The sequence below is a fragment of the Bidens hawaiensis genome, unplaced genomic scaffold, assembly GCF_021521415.1.
Source record: "Bidens hawaiensis isolate Kalapana, Puna unplaced genomic scaffold, B.hawaiensis_p1.1 tig00013295_1, whole genome shotgun sequence".
NCBI classification, from domain to species: Eukaryota; Viridiplantae; Streptophyta; class Magnoliopsida; order Asterales; family Asteraceae; genus Bidens; species Bidens hawaiensis.
In genome coordinates, this window is record NW_027492125.1 from 494,245 (window position 1) to 517,845 (window position 23,601).

A 23,601-nucleotide genomic window follows, 5' to 3' on the forward strand; every position below is an offset into this window, starting at 1 on the left:
CCGTTAATGTTTATGGATTGACGACGGAGTGGGAACCGGAACTTCCTTCTAGTGGTTCTATCGCTACTAACCCGCCTCCAAAGAAAATGGTTGTATACATAGACCACTTTACCACGGGGAACTTCCGGATTCCGATTACTAAGTTTGTCTAATAGGTCTTGACAACTTATAAGGTTCACCTTTCCCAGATTCATCCCTTCGGGATGTTAAGGATTCGACACTTCGAATTCTGTTGCCAGACCCGCAACCTTGAACCATCTGTTGGCATGTTTGCCGTTTTTTACAAGATGACCTTCCGCGATGGGTGGTATAGCTTCGCGACTGTGGAGAAGAGGGTTATAGGCACGGAATGGCTCCGTAGCCTCCATGGCTGGAAACCTAAATTTTTCTGGATCTGAGAGGATGTTATTCCTTTCGCAATGCATAAGTGGAAGGCAAAAGAGGCTATGCCAGTGGTTGTGGCTTCCGCCCATGAAGATCAGGCATGGTATCAAACGTTGATCTCCACACTGACTCCCATGCGCCCAATCCACGAAGGGGCAATGGTGAGTGCGAGGATGAGTCGATTGTGGCCATTTCCAACTCTGGAACCGTACTATGAGGAAACCGACAAGAGTACGTTTGTTGTTATCTCTGTTTTGTCCTTAGGAGTTTTCTAATTTGTTTCCTTGCTTTGTGTAGGTGAAGGTTCTGTCTTTAGCACCTTGTTGGATCGCAAGGGGGGAATGATGGTGCGCCGCCCAATCGATAAAAGGGATGCGTCCTTTCTTGAGCGCACCCGTTATAACTTCGTGTTCCCCGCAGCTTTCCGCCCGGAACCCAAAGTGTCCGAGGCGATGTATGCTAAAGGTGAGGCATACATTAAAAGAATGCATCCAGAAAGATGAGGGCATTTTGAAACCCAAACCTGTAACTGCTATTACTTCTAGCGGAGTGATTGTGCTCTTCTCGTCCAGTGAGGAGTCATCACTTTGCGAAGAAGTTTATTCAACTGACGCTAATAAAGCTATGAGCTCTACTGCAGGTCTTACCCGCCAACGAGCCAAGACTAATCAGGAACCCAACCCTGATAACGTCGATGTTACTGTGGAAGCTGAGGGTCCAGAACCTGATGATGTTGCTGCTGAGGGTAAACGTCCGGTTGTTGGTGTGGGTATTTCCAAGGAGGTGGGTAAGCGCAAGGTTAATCCTGTGAAGATTACCTTAAAGAAGAAAAAATCCAAGAAAATAACCTTTTCCGCCTTGGAAGCCCGTTTAGAACAACTTGATGCGGAGGACCCTTCGCTAGGTATGTAAATTTTGTCTCTACTCTTTATTTATTTTGAACTGGAGAATTTCTAACCCATTGTTAATGATCTTTAGTGAACTTGGATAACCTGTCTGAAGGTATTTCCGGTTTAAAGGATTCTCTTGTTCGTCCGCCACCACCGCCTCCTAACACTGCAGAAGATCCGGTTATTGTGGCTGACGACTCTCCATTGAAGAAGAATGAGACCGATACCACTGTTCATGCTAAGGTGTCATCTTCTCATAATGTACACCACTTCAGAGATCAAGGGGGTATAAGCACATTTCCCTATGCTTCCCCAACTTCTCCTCCTCCTGAGGGGGAGAATCCCACCCCACACCAGCCTAACTGGTCCCTCCGTCGGGATTCGACATTCCGCGAAGTGGACACATGTTTTGAATTTCTGGTGGAGTGTCTCCCGCATGGTGAAAAGGAGAGACGCCGCCTCAGTGTTCGCCAAGAATTGCTGAACTCCCACTCTTATTACTTGGCGAACTCTCTTTCCACGACCCACGAGATAACCAGGGACTGGTTATCGATGAATGAGCAATGGGACGAGTTGGCAGCTTTCGCCTCCGATACTAAAGACGAAACTCTTAAGGCTATGAATGAGGCTAGGGAGACCAGACAGGCCCTGGAGGCAGAGAAAACTGCTCGGTCCGTTGCTGAAGAAACCAGGGCTGTTCTCCAGAAACATTTGGAGGAACAAGCCAAGTTATTGGAGGCCCTTCGAGCTGAATCGGCGGCCAAGGACAAACGCTTGACTGATCTCAACGTCAAAAGTCGTGATCAAGCCTTGGAATGCGCCAAACATAAGATGGAGCTTGTCCGCACCAAGGCGGACCAAAAATGGCTGTTAGCAGAAGCCATTCCCAAGGTATGTATTTCTACTTTTGTATAAATAATCTAAGTATTTAGAGTTATTTATATGTGATTAATTCAACAGGTCATTGTTGATGTTCACGCAAGTAATGAACTTGGGAATTGTGTTGCTATCCTCCTCAAAGCTTCGAAGCAAGCTGGTCGCCAACTGGGCTTTAAAGAAGGTTATCAGTTTGGTTCCACTTCCAAGCTTCCTGAGGAGTATGTTCTAGCTGGCCAGGATACTGTTGCCATTCTTAAACAGAAATCAAAGGACTTTGATTCTTTGAAATTTTCTTTGTCGGAACAGATATCCGGGCTAGCGGACAAGGAGGATGGCATTCCGCAATTAAAGACTCTTCTTGATCTCGATGAAGAAAACAAAGAAGAAGAAGAAGAAGAAGATCATGCTGAAGATGCGGGAGGTAACAATGCGGAACATGAAGATGCCGCTCTATAGATAGAATTTTCTTTTTTCTTGTAACTTGATCTTTTGTTGTAATCCCATTTGTGTATATAAAGAAGTTTTAATTTTGCATCCTTTACACTTTGTTTATTTTGTCATAATATAAGTGTTTTTGGTAGGATCTTCTTTGTATGCCAATAAAGGGTTACATAATAATACCAGTCTCGATTGACTGAAATGAAAATTTTCATAACTGAGGCATAAGCCGAATTACAAGAAATGAAATTACATACGTTGTGGTCTTTTAGCTAGGCTCGCAGGCCGAAAGAAAAACAACTAAATGTAACATTTTTTCAGTTGGGCCCCATTCCAAGTTCCAGGGATCTCCGTCCCGTCCAACTTCTCTAACTTGTAGGCACCCTTAGATAAAACTTTGTGAATTTTATAAGGTCCTTCCCAAGTTGGGGCCAACTTGCCCAAGGGTTCTTGTCCTGAGGCTTCGTTGTTGCGGAAGACAAAGTCTCCCGCGTCAAATTCACATATTTGGATCCGCGAGTTGTAGTACTTTTGTAAATGGCGTTTGTAATTATGCTCGCGGATTGATGCCAACTCCTTCCTTTCCTCAAGGAGGTTAAGGTTCATCCGGAGTTCCTGATCGTTATCTTCGATCATGAGGACTCTGGCGGATGGGATTCCGATTTCGGCCGGAATCATGGCCTCTGTGCCATAAGTTAAACTAAAGGGGGGTTTCGGAATTACTAGAATTCTTTTGGGTGCGGAAAGCCCATAACACGTGGGGTAACTCGTCAACCCAACCCGTCCTTCTAGTTCCTAGTCTGGCCTTAATTCCTTCTTTGATGGTCGATTGGTTCGTTCAACCTGACCATTTGCTTGCGGGTGGGCTACTGAGGTGAAAGTTTGAGAAACATGTAATTCTTTTAACCATTCTTGTAGCCCACTGTCCGCGAACTGAGTTCCGTTATCTCTAACGAGTTCCAGAGGAAGGCCAAACCGGCATATTATGAATTCCCACAGGAATTTTTTAACACTTGCTGCTGTTATGGAAGCAACCGGTTTAGCTTCCACCCACTTTGTGAAGTAGTCGATGGCTACTATCAGGAATTTGATACGTCCGGGGGCTTCAGGGAAAGGTCCCATTATGTCAATTGTCCATTTCTGGAATGGCCAAGCTGAAGTAACTGGAACAAACTCGTTTTTTGGTCGAAGCGTGTTAGGAGCATGGCATTGACATGAATCACACTTTCTGATTTCATGTACAGCATCCATATGCCTCCCCGGAGTGTAATACCCAGCATTCATTACCTTTGCTACAACCATCCGCGGACTCGTGTGAAGACCACAAATGCCTTCATGAACCTCTCTGATTAAGTAATTCGCGTCCTCAGCATCCACACATCGAAGTAGTGGTCCGAGGAAGGAACGTCGGTATAAAACACCGTCATGTATCTGGTAGTTCAAGGCTTTGTGCTTTATCTTCCGGGCCGCTGCCTTTCCTTCCGGAAGTGCTTCGGATGACAAGTATGCTATGATGGGTGTCATCCAGGATTCTACTCCCGTTTGAATTACTAGAACTTGATGTTGCGGAACAGACGGGCGGTCTAATACTTCAATGCGGATGTCCTTGGCGAAATGTTCGAAGTTCGTTGAAGCCAATTTACTGAGAGCATACGCTGATTTGTTTTCACTTCTCTTTATATGAATGACTTTGCAAGAAGAGAACTGGAGCATTAAATCTTTTGCCTGTGATACGTATGAAGCCATGATATCGTTTTTTTCTTTGTATGTACCATTGATTTGTCCCGCAATCAACATGGAATCCACTCGGGCTTCTAAATGTTTAACCCCGAGCTTTTTGGCTATCCGCAAGCCTGCCAAGAAAGCTTCATATTCTGCCTCGTTATTGGTACGTTTGAAGTCCAGCTTTATGGCATATGTAAACTCATGGCCTTCGGGATTGACCAGCCTGAGGCCTGCCTCACATCCCTCATTTCTTGAAGCTCCATCCATGAATAAGGACCAAATTTGTCCCAATTCCGGAGGTGCTTGGGGTTGTTGCTCGGTTAAACATTCTTTTTCCTTGTGATGCGGAACTTCTGTCACGAAGTCCGCCAACACTTGCCCTTTGATTGCTGGCCTAGGTTTGTATTCTATTGCATGTTCACCTAGTTCGATGGCCCATTTGGCCAGTCGGCCAGATAATTCGGGCTTACTGAGAACATTTTTGAGCTTGTATCTGGTTAAAACATTGATGGGGTGCCCTTGAAAGTACATGCGGAGGTGTCGGGCAGCATAGACTAGTGTCAAAACAAGTTTTTCAAGCATGGAGTATCTTGTTTCCGGGCCCGACAGTGTTCTGCTGATGTAGTAGATCGGTGTTTGAATATTCTTTCGATCTGTCAGAAGGACGGCCCCGATGGCAATGTCTGATGCTGACAGGTATAACGTTAATGGTTCCCCCTCACAGGGTGCTGCTAACGTAGGGAGCTCCATCAAATATTTTTTAACTTCCAAAAAAGCTTGTTCTGCTTCCGCAGTCCAATTGAAATGTGCTTTCTTAAGGCAATTTCTTAGTGTTGAGATAAATGGATGAGACTTGGCTGCATGATTTGCTAAAAATCGATTCAAAGCAACCAGTCGGCCATTAAGAGTCTGAACTTCTTTGAGGGAGGACGGGGAAGGCATGCGGGCTATAGCTTGAACTTTGTCTGGATTAGCTTTGAAGCCCGCATCCGTGACAATCACACCCAGAAACTTTCCCTCTTCCATTCCGAATGAACACTTGGCTGGATTTAACTTCATGTTAATGTCTTTCAATGTTTCGAAAGTCTCTTCAATATCTCTCAGCATCTGATCTTCTTCAACACTTTTGATTACAAGATCGTCCATATAAACCTCTAAGTTTCGACCAATTGGACCTTTAAATGCTATGTCCATCAATCGTTGATACGTGGGTCCCGCATTTTTCAGTCCGAAAGGCATCATTTTGTAACAAAAGGTGCCTTGATCGGTACGAAATGATGTTTTGTCTTCATCGCCCGCTGCCATGCGGATCTGATGGTAGCCTTTGTAGGCATCCAAGAAACACTTAAATTTGAATGGTGCTACAACATCAACCTTGAGGTCTAACTCGGGTAAAGGATAACAATCCTTGGGACATGCTTTATTTAAGTCCTTGAAATCGATACACATCCGCCATGCCCCGTTGCTTTTGGGGACGATAACTGGGTTAGCGACCCAAGTTTGGTAACGGATTGGACGGATGATGCCTGCCTGCAAGAGGTCCTGGACTTGTTCATTCATTGCTTTTGTTTGTTCCGGACCCATCTTACGTTTTTTTTGAACAATTGGCGTAAACAACGGGTTTTACCCTTAGTTTGTGTTCCGCAAAATGTCCCGCGGGTCACCTGTCATGCCCGCAGGTTGCCATACGAAAACATCAACATTCTTTGATAATAATTGTTTCAAGAAAGTCCGTACTATCTCGTAGATAGCCGGTCCAATTGTTACAGTTTGATCAGGGAAATCTTTGTTCAAGAGCCACTTTTCCGGTTCAGTCCTCAAAGTTTGTTTTGGGATCTTGCTGGGCTTTGAGCTTTCGGTTGTAAAGCAATGCCTATTAACATGAATTATTGCGATGCCAGTACAAGTTGGGACTCCTACTGCACCGTGTGTTGTGGACGGATGAGCATTGAAATCACCAATCGCTTCTCGCCCAAGGATAATGTCATGTTTTGATGTTGCCGGCAAAACCAGGAATTCGACCTCCTCTGTTCTAGAATGAATTCCGTCACTTAGGGTGACTGGAAATGAAATTACGCCCCGAGGATGCATTATTTCCCCTCCGAACCCAGACACTGGAGCGTGAATGGGTTTCAATCTTTCCTTATCTTCCTCGTCAAGTTGGTCAAAACATTGTTCATACATGATGTCCGACGTTCTGCCGGTGTCGAAGAAGAAATTGTGAGAACGATAATGTCCAAAGAGAGAAGTGACGATCAGGGGATTCTTATTGTTCCGGCCTCCTTTAATTCGAGGGAAGATCACTGGTTCATTCTTCCACTCTTCATCATCAGATTCTTTCCTCTTATTCCCTGTATGAGACTCGCTCTGTATCATATGAACGTTCAAATCTTTAATTTGCTTCTTACTCGGGCCTTGGATGTCTCGAATGGGTGCTTTCCCATTGTCCGGTTTTCCAGTTTTTACCAAGTGTCTGAGCTTTCCAGATTTCATAGCCGTCTCTATTTCCTTTTTCAATGTTCTACATTCATTTGTATTATGACCAATGTCGTCATGATACGAACAGTGCTTGGTAGCATCCAAGAATGATCTTCTTGTTAGTGGTTGTGGCTTTCTAAATTTTATATTCTCTGTGGTTAGAATTTCAGCGGGAGTCTTTGAAAGAGGAGTCCAATTGTTGGGACTTCGGTTTGCGGGTCCCGCTTTGTTCTTGTTGCCTATGAGGGATCTTGCATCAAATGGTTTTGATGCTCCCGCACTTGGCTGAAGTCTTGACCATATAGGGCCTTTCTCCTGTCTATTAATTATCGGATTCTTAAATTCAACTTTAAACTTTTGCTTCGGGTTACCATTCCTCAATGTTTTCTCAGTACTAGCATACACCTTTGCCGCAGTCATAAGGTCGTCCCACTCTTTTGGCGTTCCATCTCTGCCCGTAAGCGTGCGGACTAAATCGTCGCAATTGACGTTTTTGCGGAAGGCACCACGAAGCATGTCTTTACTGATTCCGCAAATGTTCAAGCTTTCGTCATTGAACCTGGTGATAAAATATTCTATGGACTCGTTATCACGGTGGACGACGTCTAAAATTTCTGACTGGTCTCGCGTATGCCTTTTCTGCTGGCTGAAGTGTTAGGAAAAATTTTTCACCAAATCGTCCCAGCCAGAAATTTCACCGCTAGGTAATTTTTCAAACCACTCCCTTGTTGCCCCTGTTAGTGTCAATGCGAACATGTGGCACCAATAAGGCAGCGTCCAACCACTAACACCACCTACCGCAATAAAGTTCTGGAGATGATCACTTGGATCAGTCATACCATTATACTTACCCACTGATGTAGGTATCTTAGCATTAACGGGAAATGGTGCTGTGGAAATACTTGCTATGAATTTTGATTTTTCGGCGAAAGCCGCGGGGCGGTATGGTTTAGTAAAGTCTCGTTCCGCATTGCTATGGTATTCGGTATGGCGGACTGTGTCACGCGGACGGCTGCTTTTTGCCTGAGAACTCATTGTACTGTCTCCGGTATACATACTATAATCTCACGGGTGGTAGGATGAATCGTAACCATCGAACTCATCTAAATAAGATGGCATCCGCATATTTATGCGAGGACGAGGACGTAGCCTCGGAAGTTCGCCAAACTCTAGTTCCGTCTGTTGACTGTAACGGGTTTGACTTCCTCGCACTGTTGGTGGAGGAGAAGGAGATCCCCTAGGGGATTCCTCATAATCCAAAGTGCGGGCGTGAAGTTGCTCATTACGCTTTCTATGCTCGTATTCAGCCATCAAACTTTGTTGTTGTGCTTGGAACCACTCTTCAGGAGTCAAGGCTACTCTAGATCTGGAATTACGTCTATGAGATCCCGCCACTCCAGAGTCACCTGAATCATTTTCTAAATCCAACACTGACCGCTTTCGGCGAGTTTCTTCCGTAATCCATCTGAGATTACCCAAATTAGAACCTTCCGGTGCCGAGGCCCGTCCCATATCTGGGGGGTGGTACCGGTTGGTGTTGTGACGTTCTCTAGGGTAAAACCCCCAGGTGTTACATCAACGTTCCGTGACCCTGGAGCTGTGACTCGCTCAAGAGTACGGCCACTTGGAGTCGTGATGCGTGCAAAAACACTAAGACCCGGAGGTGCTTCTGTGTTAGTTACACGTGACTCAGTTGCAGGGGTTCCCGTCGGCCCTTCAGGAAGTTTACTCATATCAAACGAACCCAAAATCCAACGAAAACTATTGCTGTTCTAACACAAATCACGGATGGCGCCAATGAAGAAACACGGATCCACTCCCAGGGTATGGGTTCTGGATCTGGTGAGTCCACAGGGTACAATACGATAATTACTACCACGATATGAGTAAAGCTTCCCAAAGTCCGGTGACCGGAACCTGCAAAACAAACACCGTGAGTCTCGTTACAGGAAGAACAAGAGGGGGGTCTTCCTGTAACCACCCTCCGGCGTGAGAATCAGTAACGTTCGTAATGAAGAAAGTAATGAAGTACAGAGACTAAGTGTAGTTCGAATATATGTGAGTGAATGAATACCTCATACCGTTTAACGAGGTATTTATAGCCGAAGGATGATGGAAGATGATTGGGGCAGCTGTCTTCTTCTAGAAGATCTTTGATAACCGCCTGGACACGTGTCTTCTTGTGATAGGTTGGGCTATACGTCCCATGTGCATGGGTATAACAACCAGAACACGTGTCACCAGCTGATAGGATGGATCGCACCCTGACCATGTGCACGGTTATAACAACCTGTCAAGGTGTCCTTTGTTCATTGGTTAGTATGTCACGTATTCCCCAAGTAAGAGTCATGAACTTTCTTCCAGAGAGTACTTGAGTGATGACAGCTGTCCCGCAGTTATTGTCTTCCACTTGTTTAGGCGGACGGATGTACCGTCTTGCGGATGACTTTTGAGGATACCAGGATGCTTCCGCGTGAGTTATGAGGACGTTCCTCCTTACTCGTAATATGCGGGTGATCCAAGTGTCCCGCGGATGGTTTACAAGAGGATTCTTTATGACCCGCGGGTGGTACTTACGGGTATTTGGGTCTTTTTGGTACCCTACCTCTACAAAATAGCATACAAACAACACTCTTGACGTCGTGATAGGTTAAGAGAGAACCTTAATAAGGCTAAAGACATTCGTATAAACTCATGAGATTGACGGTAGACTAACTACACAATATGTAGGAGTTCACAATAAAATAAGTTAGAAAGGAGATTGAGGACGTACAAGAACATCTAGGTGAACCATACACTTGGATTTGAAAAGTTTTATGTGGAAAGCCTTATTGAACCGCATCCCAACGAGGTTAGCTTTGACATCAAGGATATTTTGGTTGCTTTAAATAGTTGTGTGTTGTCTGGCGTGAAGGCAGATGTTGTTAGCCATTTGTCGTGTCTTGCACTCGGCCCAGTGGGGCTGGTGAATTATACTTTACTGGATGAAGGTCTCCCACAATAACCAATGCCGTGCACTAAAGTAGTTCGTAGAGCTACTCGATAAGATAGAGTTACTAAAGAACAAAAAAAGACATGCGGTCCAAACAGTCATTGCAACCACATGTCGCATGGTTTGGAGAGCGAGAATAATAACATTTTGAACAACAAACCGATCTCAAAAACAGGTTTGGTGGGTAACACTAAGTCAATCTCATTCTTTTGGATCAAACATACAACGAACTTCACTAATTTAGATTTAAAGAAGTTGCACGATTTCAGTTTTATGAATTTCCGATTGTAAATGGTTTCCTTTCTCATATGTTTGTAACTGATTCGACAACTCATGCAACATATTTAACATGATCCGTCGCAACACGCAAGTACAAATACTTGTTTATAATTATACATCTACTTTTCTTTAACTCCGTTTATTCATGCTAGTATCAGTTGACACCAATAATAATAAGAATATAGTCCATCTTAAAACCGAACCGGCCTTTTAACATTTATTATTCCTTTATTATTCTTTTTATCATGTTTTTTTTTCTTGGCTTTTGGTTTTATCCCTCACCCCAACCAATACTCTCCCTCAAATATATTTGGATTTCTTTTCTTTCTCATCGAATCTCTCTCTCTCTCTCTCTCTCTCATACACACACAAGCATACACTTTATTTCAGCTTGAATCAGGTACTAAATAACATGCCATAAACACCCAATTCATGGATTCTTTATTACAATAATGCAGTGATGGGTTCTTGTTCTTGACAAACATCATGGGTTCTTGCTCTTTTGAAGGTAATTCAATCACTAAATCAATAAATTATATATTTTCCTTGATGGGTTTTTTAATTCATTCAATTATCCATCTGGGTTTGTGTTTTCTTGATGTAAAGATTTGATCTTGAAGAAAAAAGATTGGTTTTTGTTGATGGGTTTGTGGCCTTTTTAATCGGATCTGAGTTTGATTGATATATCAGATATATGTTGTTTGTTAATAAATAATAACTGCATGTTTGTTTTTTATGTCCTCGTGATTCTCATCATCTGCCAGCTAATAATAATTCACAGAAATTATTGGTCCTGTTCTGATTATTATTAGTTTCTGGCTCTGTCCACTTTTTTAACTTCTGTACGGAACTTATATTTTGCAACAACAGATTCAAGATTCACAATAAAAACATGAGTTATCCAGGTTTTGTTAGTACTTGTAGGATATATATATATAGATATAGATATAGATATAGATACACATTAACGGTACTTTGGGTAGAACAGTATTCTTTTTGCTATTTTTCATTTTTTTAGTCTTGAAATATTTTTAAATGTAAACTTGATGGTTAAAATGCAATTTTTATAATATTTAAAAGGTATAAACAAAATCGGTTTATATGTGTAAACTATACATTTGCAAATCATGTGTAGGTTATATTTCTAAACATGTGTATGTAAACGTTTAAAATAGATAAAACAAATATGAAGAAATTAGTTTAATGGCTATTTCTATATAAAATAACATAAACAATTGTTTATTAGAAATAAAATGTTAAATTAAATCTCCATTATTATAATACTTGTGAAATTTTTTATTCAGGGTTTGTTCTTGATCCATCAAGATGCAGTAAATTAAGCATGGAAGAAAAACGAGAAATCGTGTACGAGGTATCCGAATGGTCACACGGTGCACCCGAGCTCCTACAATCATGGAGCCGACAAGAAATTCTCCAAATCCTCTGTGCAGAAATGGGAAAGGAACGAAAATACACCGGATTAACAAAATTAAAAATAATCGAACATCTTTTGAAAATTGTATCCGAAAAAAGATCACAAGAAGATGATAATATCATGACAAATCATGAATCATCAGAAAGTGATCATCAAAGATCTGCCAAAAGACCTAGGAAATCCGAGCACCCGAATCGTTTAAACATTGCATCGGATCATAATTTTGTGGATTTGGATGAGAATAATGTCGAGTTTTGCAAGAATTCGGCTTGCAGAGCGAAGTTAAGTGAAGCTTGGGAGTTTTGTAAAAGGTGTTCTTGTTGTATTTGTCAAAAGTTTGATGATAATAAGGATCCGAGTTTATGGTTGATTTGCGGTTCGGATCCACCATATGTTGGGGATTCGTGTGGGATGACGTGTCATCTTGAATGTGCGTTAAAACATGAGAAATCGGGGATTCTGAGAGATGGGAAGAATCGAGGACTTGATGGGAGCTTTTATTGTGTTTCGTGTGGTAAAGTGAATGATTTACTTGGGTAATAATCTTTTCGTGTTCGGCAACTTAGTTAACTGGTTAGAATTGAACGGGTTATCTTTTAGTTTTTGACTTGTTCTTTTTAGCCGAACTTTTAGGTTTGATCCATTTGACTTTTAGTACAGGTTAAATACAATGGTTTTATGAACTAAAAGTAGTATTTGGTTTACTTTCAACTCGGTTGACTTGTTTCCTTTTAGCTGTACTTTTAGATTTGATACATTTAACCCGTTTGACTTTTAGTAGGGTTGAATACAAATGTTTCGTTAGCTAAAATTATTCTTAGGTTGACTTTCAACCCATTTGACTTGTTACCTTGTAGCTGAAATTTTAGATTTGACCATTTTGACTTTTAGTACGGGTTGAATACAACGGTTTTATGAGCTAACAAATAGTCTTTGGTTGACTTTTATTCCGTTTGACTTGTTCCCTTTTAGCTGAACTTTTAGATTTGATCCATTTGACCTGTTTGAGTTTTAGTACGGGTTGAATACAACAGATTATAAGCTAAAAGTAGTCACTGGTTGACTTTCAATCCGTATGACTTGTTTTTATGAAACTTTTCGATTTTATCCATTTGACCCGTTTGACTTGTCATACATATGTATTTTTTTGTAATTAATAACTACTTTAGTGAGTTATCTTCATGCATATAGATATAGTGTTGGGTTATGCAATTTCGCTCATTGTGATCTAAAACTCTTACGCATATGCAGATGTTTGAGAAAACAATTAATAATAGCAAGGGACACTAGACGAGTTGACATCTTGTGTTATCGCGTTTCTTTAAGCCAAAAGCTCTTAGCCGGGACCCACAAGTACCAAAAGCTTCATGAAATTGTGAATGAAGCAATGGAGAAACTCGAAGCGGATGTGGGCCCGTTGACTGGTTTGCCGGTCAAACGGGCCAGAGGTATAGTCAACCGGCTCTCTTCTGGACAAGAGGTTCAAAAACTTTGTGATTCTGCAGTCGAGTCACTCGATTCAGTTCTCTCTAACATGGCATTTAGTGGTATGTTTTTCTCTCTCCTTTTTTTGGATATTTTTCTCAAACTGAATTGCTCATTGTCAAACTTGATATGGATTTGTCTTCACATTCAACTCAAGTTTTCATGTTTATGGAGTTTAACAAACAAAAATAAAAAAAGTTGACTTTGAACTTATGAGTTAGATGGTTTGATCTTAAAAGCAGTTTATATGTAAAAAGGTCAAATGGGTCAAAGGATCCTATGGCGATTAAATTATTAAAATTTTCTGTGATCATATTTGACACACTAATTAGTTTTTGGAAGTTTAACTTGGTGACAAAAAGATTTCAAGGTCATCTCGACCCGACCTGTTTTGGCATGTGCTGAAATTGACTCATTTTGACCCGTTACTCGATCCATTGATTTTTCTACCTAATTTATATTGTGTTTTAGATATTTTTGCATATTTGGTTATTCCTGTAACTCCATTCCAAAGGAAGCATAGTTTGACTTTGAAGTCAAACCGACCGCATCATATTTATGGTATCTGTTATTAATCTAATATCTTGAGTTTTCGACGACAAAAATTACAATATGCTTCTAAAATATTATTTTCTTTAAGAAAATACTTTTATGGAGACGGGTAAATAGGTCCAGTGTATCCAAAAGATGATTAAATAATTAAATTTTTTGTGTTCATATTCGGCACATGAATTATTAGTTAGAAATTTAACTTATTTGATAGTTTGTAAGGTCAACTCAAGCCAACCCGTTTAACCCATTTTGACCCGTTACCAAATCTATTGATGTTCTTATTTACAGATGCATCAGATCCCAAAATTTTGACACCAATTGTCAAATTTGAAAACATCTATCCCACATCAATTTCTATAATTATGGACTCCAGAGATCAACCCGTTACAGATAATGGCACAACACATAGATACATATTATGGCACCGAAAAGCCAAAGAAACAGATTACCCTACGAAACCGACTTGTACATTATTCGCACCAAGTTGTACCAAGTTCGTGCTCTCAGGTTTAACTCCATCAACCCAATATGTTGTAAAAGTTGTTCACTTTGAAAACACACGTGAACTTGGAATAAACGAAATGTCGTTTCAAACGACAAACGATGATGAAAAAAGCCCGCCAACGAATTCTAGCAGCCTTTCGAATCCGTCATCAGTTGAAGATGAAAACAATAATATTGTTAATAATGATAATAATAAACAGAAGGACAAAGAGGTGGTTGTAACCACTGATGTTGTAAACATCAAGAAAAGTATTAAAGATTCAATAAATGATGAAAATAATGAAAAAGATTATGACCCTTTTGCCCCCACTACCTCTGCTAAATTACCAATCACCCCCTGCAAGACGGAAAGCGTTAAAGATTCAATCTTGGCAAGAAAAGCCCGAGCAAAGTCATCAAAAAAGAATCTTGATGAGGATGAACCGGACGAGTTGGATGATCGAGATTTCGGGTATTATGTGAAAATAATCAGATGGTTGGAATGTGAAGGACACGTGGACACTGGTTTTAGGAAAAAGTTTCTAACTTGGTACAGTTTGAGGGCAAGTCAACAGGAGGTTAAAATAGTCAAAGTGTTTGTGGATACTTTAATGGAGGATCCAGCTTCACTTGCAGGGCAGCTTGTGGATACTTTCTATGATGTGATTACAAACAAGACATGTTCTTCATCAGGGCTCTGTCTCAAGCTTTTCCATTGAATTGAAATTGAAATTGAAATCAAGGTTAGGAAAGTCTAATCTTGATTATTTATCACTATTTATATTCTTGATTTAAACTGTGATCATTTACATTTGATGATATTATTATTGGCTAATTTTATTGCTATTAATTGATGCTAAGAAAAACGAGTATGTAAATATCTGATGGACAAATGTGCACGAATCTGTGTAATTCGAGAGTCGGATACATACATTAAGTACAAAAAAAGTGTTGCAAAATATATAACATGTTTATTTCCGTGTAATGTTACACTAGGCACTATATGTGTATAAATATGTCTATCGATTATAGCCATATTATTATTTTTTTTCGAACGACAACTTTCATATAGCCATATTTGTGAATGTGATCTAGTTGCGCTTTCAAACCAGTTTTTCAAGTTCAAATATTTATGAAAATATTTAGATAAAAAGTTCAGATCGTTCAAAAAAAATGTTAAGTGGTCAAATTTTTTGAAAAGTTTACACATAATTTAAAATGCTGGCTACAAAATTAATAAAACCTACGTAAATGGTTGACGTTAAACTAAACTTAAATGATAAGTTCGTAAAACTTCTAAACTATTAACTTTTTATATATGTTGAAAAGTTGGTACAAAATGGTTGCCACCATGGCACCATTTGGTGACAACAATTTTTCTCTCATTCTGTATCTATCACCTCCGGCTTGCTCGTTTTCACTCTCATTTACTCTGTTTATCTAGATTTTTATTTTTTAAATTCATATGAGCAATTTGTACAATTAGTGTTCGATCGATATTCACATGGCCTAATTACGAGTGTATAATGGTTCGTATAATCCCTTAAAACGGTGCCTCCAATCTCCAAGTTTTGAATATCAAACAAAACTCCTTCACAAATTGATGCAACTATTTCCGAACACATAACACCATGCAATGACAAATAACATGTGTAGTTTACTGGTATCTAGTGGGAACGGAGTGTTTTCTCAAGTGGCTAAGGGTTCTGTTATCAAGGTGTACAAATATCAATAATCATATGTAACTTTTATTTTTATATATCATATCATTGATGTAGTTCTGTAACAGATGTTACCATGCTTTGAATTGTTCAACTATAATCCATTGATTGTATCTTTACGAGATTACAAATTAAACTGTAAAATAAAGTATTTTATATATTAGAAGTTGATTTATAAGTAGGGGTGTTCATCGGATCGGATAATGGATTATTCGGGTTATTCGGATTTGAAAATTTTTGGACCCTATCCGGAAATCCGATCCGATCCGAATTAGGAATATTCCTATCCGATCCAAATCTATCCGAATTCAATTCGGATCGGATTCGGATATATCTGAATAATCCGAAATTATCCGAATAATCCGAAATAAACCTAAAAAATTTTCCTATTTTTTTGTTCCTAACTTTTAATAGTTTAGAATCACAATAAACATATAAACCGGAAAATACGAATTACTCTTAACACAAATTTTAAGTTTAAACTTCAAATAATAGTCTAATAAATATACCAAACCGGAAAATAGCACTAAAAACATGTTTTTTATTCGGATTAAACGGATATCCGAATAATCCGAACAATCCGAATTTTTTAAATTTCCATATCCGAATCCGAATAGTTATTCGGATATTCGAATTGATCCGATCCGAATATCAGAATAAGAATTTGAATCGATTTATTTGAGTTTCGATTTCGGTTCGGATTTCGGATTTCCTGAACACTATTTATAAGTGTTTTTATTGTAACCCGAGGTTGGTAACCTTCGGTTGTCATTAGGCATTTTTTTTCTTTAATATGGATGGGCCTGATCATGCATATTGAATGAGCTTAAAACCGAAACTGATAATGGGCCTCACATAAACAAAAACAAGGATAATGAAGAGATAATTCGGTTGTGTACTTGTGTCGTGTGATCATGTTTTTCAAGCTTAAACAAAAGTGTTAAGCAATTTTGAAGAGTAAAATCATTAAAGAAAAATTGAGGTTTAAAACTGCTCAATATAATTAACTTTAAAAAATAAAACCTTTAAAAATTTAGATTTCATATATATTTGGTTAAAGTCACATAATTTTTATAAAAGAAATTAACATTTACATTTCTTTTTAACAATAATAGAGCAATAAAAGAAGCTTGTGTGGTTTTGAGTGACATTATTGAACCAAAATTATTATTAATATTATTATTTAATTATATTTTGTTCCTTTTCTTTATATATATATATATATATTAGTTATTACATATAATATTCTTTAGAATCGAGGACCCAATCTATGACTCGATATAACTTCATGTTTAGAGAAGGTATTAGAGCGTACAGTCTATCATTAAAAGGTCTCAATGACTAAAATTTGGTCTTTCTTTTAAGGCTCTATGTATATTCAGTATTTCAACTTTTTACATTGTTTCTTTTGATTTGATTCTATATTTAAATTATATATTTTCTGGTATGTTGCAACCCATTGATACTGAACTTAGTTGGTTAATTTCGTTATTTAGAATATAGGCGCATTACATTAGCTACATAACCCTGAAACATATTCATCGACATTCGTAGATAAATATGATATGAAATAATGCCACACAATTAAGTTGCTAGATCATTGACAGCGCAACATGGCTCGGGTTTGGTCTTGCAAACAGTCGCAATGGCTGCCAATCTTCATCATCAATTGCGGAGAAACATTTGTTCACCATTTCCTCATTCACTTGCTCCAGCTTTGACGGTGACCACTGTCAAAACCAGAAAGAGTCGCTAAACATACTCGGTCATTAAATGATCAACTTTTAAACTAACTATTTCCCTAAATACAAATTTTTGTTCATTTTAATCAAATAATTGTAATTTGCAAACATAAAAACCAAAGTTGTGAAATATTACCTGTGGTTTTTTATCTTTGTCAATTAGCATTGCTCTTGGACCCTGCAATTAGTGAAGTTCTCATTACATCTATTTTCAAACAACAATATTTATATTATAAACACACAAATGAACTTGGGAATTAATTAATCTGCGATTAACAAACCTCGTAAAAATCACCATTCACAGTTCTACGAAGAAGATGACTAACAACAAGATGTTCTCGAGTAAGACATTGTTCAAGTTTCTGTGATCGGCCTTCTCTAATCTACGAAAACATACAAATAACTTCAGCAAATTTCATAATTCAAGTTGGATTAATTTCAATTCATTTCGGTTACCAATTTCAATGCAAGTTTTATGCATAGAGGTGAATTCGATTTTATCGATTTTATTGCATCAAAGATCCATTTGTCGTTGCTGTCCACAGCTGTATTTTCCTAAATGAATGCAAAGATAAATCATAATCAATTTTCAGAAGTTTTCTTTCCATGAAATTGTAAATAATTGGGTAGTAATCTATAACTGAACTTACCAATGCTGATAATATATCTTCTACGGTCTCTCTTGAGAAGCATTTGTTGATAATTTCAAGCCTAGCATCGAATACACATTGGTATAGCATGATAATTTATATGTAAGTATGTGGATACATATTTAAATAAGTACATGTATGTATACATGCATATATCATATATGTATCTACACGTGAAGTGATATGCATATAGCTAGCGAGAACATGGGACTATACATGCATTTATACATAAATACACACATAAATAAGTACTATACGTATATACACATACATGCTTTGACACACACATACGCGCACATGGAAACGTACATCAAGAAGGAAAATTATGTTTCCACTGATAATTTTAAAAAAACATTGATTAGTACAATTTTTGTTCTTGTAATTTTCCGTAAAAATATTCTAAAGAAAAATGTGTACAAAGAGAGTCATCTGAAAAAGAGTGACTATGTTTCCATATGAAGAAAATTTATAAAAAGTGTGACTTGTATTGTATACATATAAAATGGAAGAATAAAAAATTAGCTACCTTGAATTTGCGTTCTCTAACTTAGTGTCTCTTTTATTTGCATACTTGTTAATAATTTCAGAGATTTTTGTTCTGTTCTTTGCATCTGATGAAGCCATCATGCTAAGTTCATCCTCCAGTGAAGCTAAATGCTATAACAATTCAAAGAAATCAAACCATTAATTAGTATTGTGATAAAATGAGACAACTTTAACTATCACATGCTAAGCGAATTACCTTCGAATGTACATAGTGAGTCGCGAGACCATATTCAACCATTTCAAGTCCATTCAATCGTACCCCAGCGAGTGCCACATATTCGCCTATAGATAGGACACTAACGGTTAAAATAGAGGCCCGACATGCTTGCATATCAAACGATATGTATAGAATTCTAGTTTAGGAATAAGTTTACCAAAAAACCCTCGAAGTCGTGACAGGAAATAAGAGGAACCAACATCTGGAACTGATCCTATTGATGTTTCTGGCATTGCAAATAACGTATTCTCTGTCACAATTCTAAATGCCGCATTCATAGATAATCCAGCTCCTCCTCCCATTACTATTCCGTTTATAAGAGCGATCTATGGTTTATCGGCCAATCAATAACACGCACAATGAATTACTGATATACACACATATGAGATAAAAAGTAGTTTTTTGGTTAAATTGTACAAAATCAATCTAGACTATTGATGAGGATGAATAAAAGTTTAAAATAACAATGAAATTTTCGTGATTAATTATATATATAAAAAAATTACTAAAAAGGAATATAATTGTTGATTCTTTGTTTAAATCCACCATTTTATTAATTAAAAATGCACATCTTTTGTATATTCACATTATATTTAAGGCATTTCTTATGTTTAATCTGTATAGTACGTATTATTGTCTTTAAAAAAAAAGACGAGAATTCATTACATAAGTTGCATAATTGCGTACACAATCTTGTACTTTTGTTTGCTTTTTGTTATACAATCCCTTTAATCACTATCATGTATATATATATATGATAAAAATGCACCGATCAAAGGTAAACACATATATATGGTTACAAGATTTTATGGAAAATACCGTGAAAGTGTGATTAACTTACAAGTGGTTTCTTATAGGTTCCAACTAAGTAGTCTAGACTGTATTGTTTCCGGAAAAAGTTTGCACCGAAGCTCCAATTTCCTTGATAATTAAGAAAACAAAAGAGCATAAAGGTAATTTTAAGACAAATTCTTAATAATTTATTATGCATCTCTTATTAATCAACTTATGTAATCACAAATCTTATATAATAAATGATAAAACTATGTACCAGCGCTTGTAAGTGTTATTAGAGATGTAACATCCCCACCCGCGCAAAATGCTTTTCCATTTCCCTATTAGTACGAAGTTTAACCACATGAATTAGAGGTTTTAAAGTTTAAACTATAAAGTAAAACAAAAAATAAATAAAAAGAAAAAAAATAATAACTAAAATAAGTAGATGAACGAGTAGCACCTCATATTAAAAGAATAAGAGCTTAACATTAATTATTCGTAGTTAGATATACTTAATGGGACATATCTAGGATTATATAATAGTGGTTGTAGATAATTAGTCGTTAGTTGTTACCTTTAAAATGATAAATTTGATTGTGGGATCGTTCTCATGCAATTCAAACATCTTTAACATTTGAACAATCTGCAAAACGATAATCGGTTTATTGGAGATGATACGTAACATATAAGGAAGAAATTAACACGAAAAGTAAACATACTTATTGGAGATGATACGTAACATACAAAGAAGAAATTAACAAGAAAAGTAAACATACGAGTTCGTAATTTAAGGCGTTTAGCTTTCTTGGTCTGTTTAATATCACTTTCATCCCACCAGATATTCTTTCCATTGTTACCTGAAAAATGAAAACCAACATATATTACACTTTCATATGGTAATTCTACATGAGATGTGTACGGTTTCTTAAATTTCTCGACCAGAAAATTAAAGATTTGACGTACAATAATTTATATATGCCTATTATGTATCTGCACCCCTTAGGATCAATAAACCTTTTAGACCTTATTAACCAAATATGACTTTGTACTCAGGTTGAACCCGAACCCATTGAGGTTATAACAAGATCATAAATCCTAGTTGCGCAATTTATTACTAGAAATCTGGGTATTTTGAAAATAAATGTAAATGGAACGATGTGCTATTGATTTTTTTTCTTGTTTTATTTAACTTCGTTTTTCATATGTTGCGACAACTTTGCGATCGATATTTAAATTTAATGTTTAATTAACTATTTTTTTTTTAATTTCTTCAGCCGTTCTACGACCAAGTTAACAAAATGGTTGCAAAATTTGCGAATGCTTTGTGTTATTTAAGTGGATGCAAATTTTGTGACCGGATTGGTGGGGGTTGTTAATTTTGCAACTCTTGTGATTTTTAGTCACATTTGGTGGCCAACCCTTTTTTCGTCACACAAATGCACAGTTTAGTTATCGGGTTCTTTTCTATACAAAATAAAATGTTGAAGAACAATAGTAGAAGCTAGAAAGATTTGAAAGAACGTACCATCTTTACCTCTTTGTCAAAGACAGATGAAGCCATGAGTGAGTATTCGTTGGGAAAACTTTTGTAAAGAATAATAATCTGAAAATGGTGAGAGAGATTTTCAAATGAATCAAAAGGGATGCATTTATAGGACAAGTAGAAGTTTCAAGTCGAATGTGGCGTGTAACAAAATACTAAATATATCAAATCATATATGAGTTATTCCACATTGGAAGACTTATAATATAAAGGGATAACATTTAAAATAATGAAAAGGTTTCATTAATAATTCCATAAATGTCTATTATTTTTCTCACCTGAGGGTACGTAAAGGAAATTTTCTTTTTAAACTACCAACAAATTTTTTATTAAAATACCAGCAAGACGTTAAAACCGTTAATTACAACCGACACCAACGAATAAAAACAGTCCATGCCTCCTCACCCAATACGACGACATACAACAAAACACACTAGTGACATCCGAAGCCTATGATAAGTGGAACATGTACGAAACTTAATCCATATATAGTGGTTTTCTTTAAGTTAATTTACAAAAACATTTATAAAACTTTATTATTATGTAGTTGAATTTCTTTTATCTACAATTAGCTCATAATTCAGGTTAAACTTAAAGAAAACAATCACTATATAAATATTATAATTACTAAAGTTTATAAACGTTTCAATCAGTTCTCTTAATTTAAGGAAAGTAACATGTGTAATTTTTGTACAACAAAGGAAAAATACAACTATTAGGTAAATCTTCCCTAACATCTAAAATACTTTTTTTAGTTAAATTATCAAAGTTAGTAATTCTTATTATTAGTGGGTGGTCCGAAGTTCACATTAAAGTTTCTTCAATTTAACGTAATGTATTGAATTTCACTTATGTGTCATATTTTTCGGGTTTATGTCTTGATGAAATATTATTATTAGATGGATTAGGCATCGCGAAATAATCATACCCACATGAGAGTTTTTTATGAGTTTAGCCAAGTGTTTGTCTATAAAAAGTTAGCTTATAAGTTAATTTGATAATAAGAGTGATGATGGCAATTTAAGTGAATATTATATTAAAAATAAGAAAAGTGAATATTAACTTCGGAAAATGTCCCCACTCCCGCAAAACCGAAGTCACATCATGGGCATGTGAGTTTAACGCCGGGGTATACCGTCACACAACAAACCAGCCTTAGAACCTTTTCTTTAATGGACATATTTCCACAACAAACCAGCCTTAGAACCTTTTCTTTAATGGACATATTTTCATGTCATATATTCTTTTATTGAATAAATCTATCTCTTCTAATAAAAGCCTACAACTTTTACCACTTATCAATATTATATTAAAAATAAGAAAAGTGAATATTAACTTCGGAAAATGTCCCCACTCCCGCAAAACCGAAGTCACATCACGGGCATGTGAGTTTAACGCCGGGGTATACCGTCACACAACAAACCAGCCTTAGAACCTTTTCTTTAATGGACATATTTCCACAACAAACCAGCCTTAGAACCTTTTCTTTAATGGACATATTTTCATGTCATATATTCTTTTATTGAATAAATCTATCTCTTCTAATAAAAGCCTACAACTTTTACCACTTATCAATATTATATTAAAAATAAGAAAAGTGAATATTAACTTCGGAAAATGTCCCCACTCCCGCAAAACCGAAGTCACATCACGGGCATGTGAGTTTAACGCCGGGGTATACCGTCACACAACAAACCAGCCTTAGAACCTTTTCTTTAATGGACATATTTCCACAACAAACCAGCCTTAGAACCTTTTCTTTAATGGACATATTTTCATGTCATATATTCTTTTATTGAATAAATCTATCTCTTCTAATAAAAGCCTACAACTTTTACCACTTATCAATATTATATTAAAAATAAGAAAAGTGAATATTAACTTCGGAAAATGTCCCCACTCCCGCAAAACCGAAGTCACATCACGGGCATGTGAGTTTAACGCCGGGGTATACCGTCACACAACAAACCAGCCTTAGAACCTTTTCTTTAATGGACATATTTCCACAACAAACCAGCCTTAGAACCTTTTCTTTAATGGACATATTTTCATGTCATATATTCTTTTATTGAATAAATCTATCTCTTCTAATAAAAGCCTACAACTTTTACCACTTATCAATATCATAGCCCTCCTCATCTTTTTTTCAACCAATTTTCACATATGATCCTTATCTTTTAAGTCATTTCAATATATGACATTAAAATTATATTTTTATTCCAACTAAATCCATTAATATATAATAAGTATTCTCCATATAGATTGACAATATACGATTAGTGAATTTTGAAGTGTTAATTAAAGTGATTATTATGGTTTATTTTCAAGATAATAAACTATAAACATTCGATTCATAATATGTGGAATGAGAACAATCGACTTAGA

At 37.1% G+C, this 23,601-nt stretch overlaps 3 protein-coding genes across 3 annotated transcripts; 1 reads left to right on the top strand and 2 right to left on the bottom strand.

The window, feature by feature from the left end:
• Positions 1-2,891: 2,891 nt before the first annotated feature.
• LOC143543756 (uncharacterized) lies at positions 2,892-3,269 on the bottom strand. Its single transcript, XM_077036007.1, has one exon. The coding sequence runs from the start codon at positions 3,267-3,269 to the stop codon at positions 2,892-2,894; it is 378 nt and encodes a 125-aa protein (XP_076892122.1).
• Positions 3,270-10,320: 7,051 nt separating this feature from the next.
• LOC143543752 (VIN3-like protein 2) lies at positions 10,321-14,966 on the top strand. Its single transcript, XM_077036004.1, has 4 exons — positions 10,321-10,573; positions 11,370-12,036; positions 12,752-13,047; positions 13,826-14,966. Exons 1-4 carry the CDS (start codon positions 10,552-10,554, stop codon positions 14,737-14,739), a joined length of 1,899 nt encoding a protein of 632 aa, XP_076892119.1. The 5' UTR covers positions 10,321-10,551; the 3' UTR covers positions 14,740-14,966.
• A 2,154-nt stretch (positions 14,967-17,120) lies between these two features.
• LOC143543747 (3-hydroxyisobutyryl-CoA hydrolase 1-like) lies at positions 17,121-21,250 on the bottom strand. The gene is made up of 13 exons (XM_077036000.1): positions 21,199-21,250; positions 20,450-20,530; positions 20,248-20,316; positions 19,948-20,011; positions 19,738-19,817; positions 19,054-19,222; positions 18,876-18,961; positions 18,660-18,790; positions 18,134-18,194; positions 17,940-18,038; positions 17,765-17,866; positions 17,620-17,661; positions 17,121-17,471 (listed from the first exon to the last, which is right to left on the bottom strand). Exons 1-13 carry the CDS (start codon positions 21,232-21,234, stop codon positions 17,334-17,336), a joined length of 1,158 nt encoding a protein of 385 aa, XP_076892115.1. The 5' UTR covers positions 21,235-21,250; the 3' UTR covers positions 17,121-17,333.
• Positions 21,251-23,601: the final 2,351 nt, after the last annotated feature.

Bases quoted from the DNA above. Each gene is read 5' to 3' on its own strand.
- LOC143543756 (XM_077036007.1), bottom strand. From the start codon at position 3,269: ATGATTCCGGCCGAAATCGGAATCCCATCCGCCAGAGTCCTCATGATC.
- LOC143543752 (XM_077036004.1), top strand. From the start codon at position 10,552: ATGGGTTCTTGCTCTTTTGAAG. The intron at 10,574-11,369 runs GTAATTCAATCA...TTTTTTATTCAG, and splicing joins GGGTTCTTGCTCTTTTGAAG to GGTTTGTTCTTGATCCATCA. The intron at 13,048-13,825 runs GTATGTTTTTCT...TCTTATTTACAG, and splicing joins CTCTAACATGGCATTTAGTG to ATGCATCAGATCCCAAAATT.
- LOC143543747 (XM_077036000.1), bottom strand. From the start codon at position 21,234: ATGGCTTCATCTGTCTTTGACAAAGAGGTAAAGATG. The intron at 20,531-21,198 runs GTACGTTCTTTC...TTCATTTTTCAG, and splicing joins TTGACAAAGAGGTAAAGATG to GTAACAATGGAAAGAATATC. The intron at 17,867-17,939 runs GTAACCGAAATG...ATGTTTTCGTAG, and splicing joins TAAAACTTGCATTGAAATTG to ATTAGAGAAGGCCGATCACA.